Source organism: Nanorana parkeri, unplaced genomic scaffold (genome assembly GCF_000935625.1).
Source record: "Nanorana parkeri isolate BGI_ZX_2015 unplaced genomic scaffold, ASM93562v1 scaffold953, whole genome shotgun sequence".
Taxonomy (NCBI): Eukaryota; Metazoa; Chordata; class Amphibia; order Anura; family Dicroglossidae; genus Nanorana; species Nanorana parkeri.
The window spans coordinates 638,774-645,356 of NW_017307221.1; the positions used below are offsets into that span (position 1 = coordinate 638,774).

At 40.5% G+C, this 6,583-nt stretch overlaps 1 protein-coding gene across 2 annotated transcripts in view; it reads right to left on the reverse strand.

Annotated features, from left to right (window-relative positions):
- The window catches only part of FGF14 (fibroblast growth factor 14), a 481,187-nt gene extending 478,051 nt beyond the window's left edge, over positions 1-3,136 (reverse strand). Inside the window, exon 1 of one of the 2 annotated variants that reach the window (XM_018566500.1) lies at positions 2,862-3,136. In XM_018566500.1, coding sequence (XP_018422002.1) covers positions 2,862-3,069 — 208 coding nt within the window. In that variant the 5' untranslated portion in view covers positions 3,070-3,136. The remainder of the gene's footprint in view (positions 1-2,861) is intronic. The other variant, XM_018566498.1, reaches the window with a different exon arrangement.
- Between the last annotated feature and the right edge of the window lie 3,447 nt (positions 3,137-6,583).

A 6,583-nucleotide genomic window follows, 5' to 3' on the forward strand; every position in this document is an offset into this window, starting at 1 on the left:
TAACAAGTAGCAGAAGCAAAGAAGAAAGCAAAGCGTTCATACAATGGAAATTTCTAAATAACACAAACAGGAGACTACCGGGGAGACAGTCCTTAGCAGAACATTTGATATGGTTTACAAGGGAAACAGATCTAAAGAACTTTGATCACTATTACTTTTCTAGGGATAACAAAATACCAAAAGGTAAACAACAAAATTAAAATGAATAGAGTTACATCATTATCAAGGGATTTACATACAAAACAGCATCCTTGGATGATTGTTAGATGTCTAATAAGATCAAAAGAACCACTGTATTTGGTCTGTGGATTTGTTTTTGTAGCCATTTGTTTGCAATACACCGCTAGTGGATGGTAAGTTCAAAGAAAGCTGGCCTAACAAGTAAATCAGGCAAACACCTGACCTGAATATTCTGCATAAATACCCTCTCAAGACCACTTAAACTTAAACAGAAAAGATGACCATTTCAAGGAAAGCGATCAGATTAATAGCATTTTCTCGGTCAATAAATAATACAGCTACTGTTAATCCAATTATTTCTAATGGGGTATATAGCGCTACCAGTGAATGCTAACAAAGGCAAGTTTGATGAATTATACTTTCCACTGAGCCACGTAACATCTACTACCAAATGGACTGCTCAGAAAGCTCTCCACAGAATAGATCTCTCACCGGAATGCTTTATTTGTGCATTAAGGGTTACATTGATTGCATTGGACTCAAAGGTAATTGATGAAATTCTTTTCAGAATCTGTAGCTTGGGAATAAAGCCCTTTACACCGCCTCAGGTTCAGCTGTTTCGTGCCTTGTTGTGTAGTATGACAAAGGGCCCAATGCACACTACAGAGCCCCGTCCTCCACAGTTTTGTCATGCACTCTATTTTTACATGTACTCATATGAAAAGATTTGTGAGAGGTACTGATAAGCAGTTTCAGAGTTTTGTATACTCCCAGCCCAGAACACAATTCAATATTGGCTACACTGCTACAAGTTGGCATGCACACCAAGCCTTTTAAATTCAAAGACATTAAGGCCATTTACTAATTGTGTGTAGGAAGTTACTGCAAAGCCCTGGACCCCCAAAAAATGTGTATGCTTTATATTTACCTACTCCAAAAGCGGGAAAAAATGTCTTCTGTACCTGTATAAAGTCTGATATGGGTAGTTAAATGATGTAATATCTATAAAGTTCATGTGCTGTCATCAGATGGGGATGCAGGGCCTGTATCCATTGCAAGAAATGTAAAAAAAAAATACATATGCTGCAATACAGAGAAATGTTAGGTTAGGATTCACCATGTCTCAGAAAATGTTCCCCCATAAGCAAGCATCACAGTGAGCCCTGAATACTACCCGAGTCTACATTTTATGTTTCTCAATGGAGTCAAGGTAAGGCACGGACCTAACCTCTTCCAGCTCACTGCAGTAATTGAGAGCCTCTGCTAACTGGTACCTTCCAGAGTGGTTAACAAATAAAGAACCGATAAGACCTGCAAGCAGTCAATGAGCAATTTTACCCAGTCAGCTGAGTTAATTCTACCTCTTTGGTATTCTAAGAAGTACTCTTTGCTGCAGAACGATACGACAACACACACATATACATGTTCTTAGAGAATCCAGCCCTGCAAAGCTCTGCCTCATTGTAACTGCCCTTAAATAATGGGCACTGGAGCAGGAACTGGCAGACAGAAACACATACTAGAAGATTTTGGGCATCCAAGGGCTAAAAAGGCAAAATGTGACCCTACAGGTTCTGCTGTTTGTTGATGTTGGGATGTCACAATAGCAAAGAAAGGTATGATCTACTACACTGCAGTGCCAACGTCAGAGGCAAACCAGGGGATTCATTGCTCTTAATGGGACTGAAAGCCAAAAGGAAAGGCAGGTCATGCAGGACCAGGGGAATGCATCAGAAAACATTTCATTGTAATCATGTAACCTGCTATCAGCACACATTGCAACAGCAACACAGGCCATGGGGATAGAGGAAACAATACCGGAGACACATAGCTCAGTTTCCTTTCTAAAGCAAGTCTCTGGGAAAAAATCGACCTGCTGTTGCTTTTGTCTTCCGTATTTTATTGTCTCCGTTACCTTTTAAGCCTGGCAAAAATGTGTCCTTAAAACACAAACAGGACTGGGAAATTCTATTAATCCCCAACAGGAGAAAGCCTACACAGTGTACTGCAAACATTAACCCTGTACAGGCTGCTTTCACTGCATCACATAGCAGCTCTACCAATGCTGCATGGAAATCACACACACTCTGTAAATGAAACACCAAATAGCAGGCAACAAAACACATTTCCACAATATGTTCACTTAGTCACTGTGCTCCTCTGGATGGCACTGCCATGCTCTCAGGGTATTATGAAGAGGCACAAATGAGTAACAACCTGACACTGTTTGGATTTTTTTTTTCTACTTTGGAGAGGTGGTTCGTGTTTGGAATATTTGCAAGCTAATCAGAAACTATTGCAGGATGTCAGTGCCATAGCTGATGTGTGCTAGCCAACTGCAGCCTTCCACCAAAAAGGTGCCAGCTACCTGCATTGGCAATATTTACTAAATACATTTTCAGGAATAAAAAAAAAGGAAACGCACAAAGTTGCCACTCCTCTAGGAAATGAACACTGATGCCAAAAACCTGAATCACAATTCCTCCTCCAGAGCTAAACAAGTTTAAAAATGTAGGCAAAAAAAAAGGTACATGAAAACTGCATTGGCCTTTTATTTTATTTTTTTTAGAAGATAATCTTATTGCTTAATCTGATTACAGAGCCAGTGCTACTAATCAGAATGCGATAGGGCAGCTATTTTAAAAAGCAGAAATCATGCAATGTCTTTTAATATAGCTTACCACTTGGATTCTTGTTTTTCTTAAGACTCTTGCCACAAAGACACTGCAGCATATGCGTTCCTTTGCTGAAAATGTTCCAAAGAAACCACATTGATTTGGGCGAAAAGCAATCCAGCAGCTTAGACACCCTGAGAACGAAGAAATCCTTGTTGTTGCATACTAAGAGGTTGTGATCAGTTCTCCAGAGCAAGGGTACCAATTTAACCATAGAAAAGGATTATTTTCCTAGCTTCTCCCAGGCTTTGATTTCCTTGCAAAGGGGTTTTCTTTTGCAGACACCTCAATTAGAGAGCTGTGTTGTTTTTTTTGTTTTTTTTGTATGTTTGTATTGTTTGTTTCCGCTTTCAGGTTAAGATTTAATGGTTATAACTATATCAACAGTGAGCTATTGCCAAAGTGTGCAATCTTCCTTTCCAGCATACAGCCAAATGAAAGTAAGCTAAAGAATTCCCAGGAGAGGCCAAAAAAACTAATCTTGGAACAGTGAGACATGTACGATCCCCGAAGTCAAAACCATTGCCTGTCACTTGATTGCTATGAGGAAGGGTGGATCTGTAGAGCATCAAAAGCCAAGGCAGGATTCATGGTACTAAAAGACTGCAGTTGTAGCACCAAGCACAACAAATATCACCCAGGCAGGCACACAGGCAAGCAGGAAAGATGATATAAACTCCCCTCTGCAAGTGTCAATATGATTACCATCAATCCCCAGTGAGCTCTGCAATCTTATTTAACCTGCAGTTCCAAATCATAGAAGAGAACTGATGTAAATCCAGATCTCCTTAATAGATGATTACTGTGGGTGGAAAGAGACACACAGATCCTCTTCCCCTGCTCTCACTCTCCCTGCTGCTTCAAGCACTGGTGTGCATTAGAAATAAATTTCCCTGTCTTTCACTCCCTGTGCTTGGCTCTGAATTGCAGCCACAGATAGAGTAGGAGGAGACGAAGATTTTTTTTTCATTTTTTTTTTTATAAAAAGCTTTATTTCATGCTAGACACATGTTTTTTTTTCCCCCACTGATGATGAGATACAATTTTGTATCATCTTAAAGCACTGCTAATTGAATATTTATGACAGCATTTAAAAGTTGGCTTGGTTATCTAATATGTTCAAATTGTGCTGCTGCTTGTGTTACCTAGTAATAATAAAAATGTGAAAATAAATATAGGAAATGTTGGGGAAACAGAATATGTTTTATTGGTAAATAAGAAAAAAATTATATTTGGATAAACAGAATTGCAGAAGGGATGTGATGTTTCTTGCACAGAATGCTTTGGTTTCTAAGCACTAAATATCAATGAACATCTACTGATAGCACAAACAATAGCAATGCAGTGCACATGTCTACAGATGGGCTGTTGGCACAGGAGATTTGCTGATCAACGTGCAACGTGCGTTATTGCAGCATGTTACTCATGTTTTACCTTCTGAGCATGCCTTTTTTATGTAAATGTGGGTGCATAGTTTTAATAATGTCTACGGTTGCTGTAGCAACCCAACACCGTATTTAGTTTAGAGTTTTGTCCATTTCATTTTTTTTTAGTTTTATTTTATGCGTATCCATGGGAGGGAGGGGTGGTGGGTGTCTTCTAAGATAAATATAACTTTATCTGTTACTATTTATACGATTAAACTGTTCTAGATAGGAGTAAATACTCAAATGAAACTATGATGCAGTGACATAGCTTACAAAGAATCACTAAGGTAACCAGTTATTTTCAAAGTCAGTTGCAGTTTAAAAGTCAGAATTATCGTCTTTCTTCAAGCGTATTATATATCATGCAGTTACGCAATGCAACAGAATTCATCAGAATACCTTGTCAAATATAAAATCCCTTTGGGTCTGGTAAATATACAGTTTAAACTGTTTTGTTAGATCTTTTTGATAGATGCAAAAAAAATAAATCTGTAGATCCTTCCAGAACTCTTTTAGATGATAACTTTGGTTAGATTCACAACTGAGTTTCGGCATGTTTGTTGCATGCGCACACACCAGACCTTTTGGTTATGGCTGTTTGCATGCTTAGGCATGTGCTTTGGCATGTGCTTTGGCATGCATGTGTTAACCTGCATTTGCATGCATTCCTGACATTGAGGATGCAAACAGGCTTATGGTTACCAGAGCTGTGAATGCTTGCTAGTAGGGTTGGGCTTGATGTTTGAGTCGAATGTGAGTTCAACTGGAACATCGCTAGTTCGTGTATTCGCCGAACACGAACTATAAGGGCATTTGGCGGTCTGCAATGTGCCTTGTAAAGCCCTAATTGGCTAAAGGCTTGTTCGGCGAACACACAAACTGTCAGGGCGTTCAGTGGGCTGTTCGCCCACCGAGCGCCCCACAAGGCACTGTGCACCGCAGGCCAGGTGCAAGACTTTGCCGAATCATGGCTCAGTACTCTGTAAGAGCCATGATTGTCATGAGTCATTGTCATGAGCAAAGTCATGATGACTTTACCCAATCATGCCTCACCTGTCAGATGACGTGAAACTACACAGTTACAGCTAGATCCGCCCAATTGTTTATGTTTTGCCGGCATCTGTCAAAATGCCATTATGCGGCGGGTGTACGTTGCAAACGGACTGGACGGCGGTCGCAGGGTTTTTTAAAAATGATTTCTATTTATTTTTTTATTGTTTGATTTTTTTATTTCGTCGAGTTGTCATTGTGGACAATGCTGGATGTCGTGATTGACCCTCGATTACATCGGTGGATCCATTTTTTTTTTAGGGGGGGGGGGGGGTTAACAATAAAGGACTTGTCAAAATCCTTTGTTGTGTTCTTTTTTCAATTAAAGGATTTTTCCAAAAGTCTGTTTTTTTTTAAATTTCAATTTTTCATAACCCTTTAGTGAATGGGTAGGGGTACAAGAACCCCTCACTTATTCACAAGGGGGGGGGGCACATCTGGGTCTCCTTTTATTAAAGGGGTACCCTGATGTGAATAAGCCCCCTGCCGACACCCCCACAACCAATACCCCAGGCCTTGTGGGGAAGAGTCCCTTGTCCCCATCGGCACAGGGACAAGGTGCTTTTCCAGGGGCGAATTTCGCGGGGAAACCACACACTGTTTAAATAATTTTCCCTTAATATAGTCAAAAATAAAACCCCCAGTGGTGATTAAATACCACCAAAAGAAAGCTCTATATGTCCCCAAAAAATGGTATAAAATTAATTTCAGTACAGCGTTGCATGACGGAATAAACGTCAGTCAAAGTACTGCAGCGCTGAACACTGAAAAATGGCCTGGCCAGGAAGGGGGTCTAAACACTTGGTCTTGAAGTGGTTAAAGGGTAATTAAACCCTTGCATGTTTTTGCATATATCTACTGCTAGCAAGCAGTAGATATATGCAGAACGATAAAAAAAACAACTTTTTCCAAGGGTTAATACTTAGCTGTGTCTCCGCCACGCACTCCCGTCCGAAAAACTGAAAGTTTCTCGGGCGGGCGCATGCGCAGTTCAGATGTTCGGCCGGGAGACGTGGACAAAAACAAGGTAAGTATATGGAGCAGCATGCACCCGCACAGACTCCGTGGGACATGAGAGAAGAGGAGGACAGAGGAGTCAGCGCTGGATCAGAGACTTGCACCATTGCTGGAGGGACAGCTAAAAACTACAGGAAAGAAGAAGAAGATTGGATTAAAAGGCATCATTTAAGGTAAGTCCTTACATTGGCACTGTGGGGGGGGACCTTTGCGCTTAATGTCACTTTAAGTGAT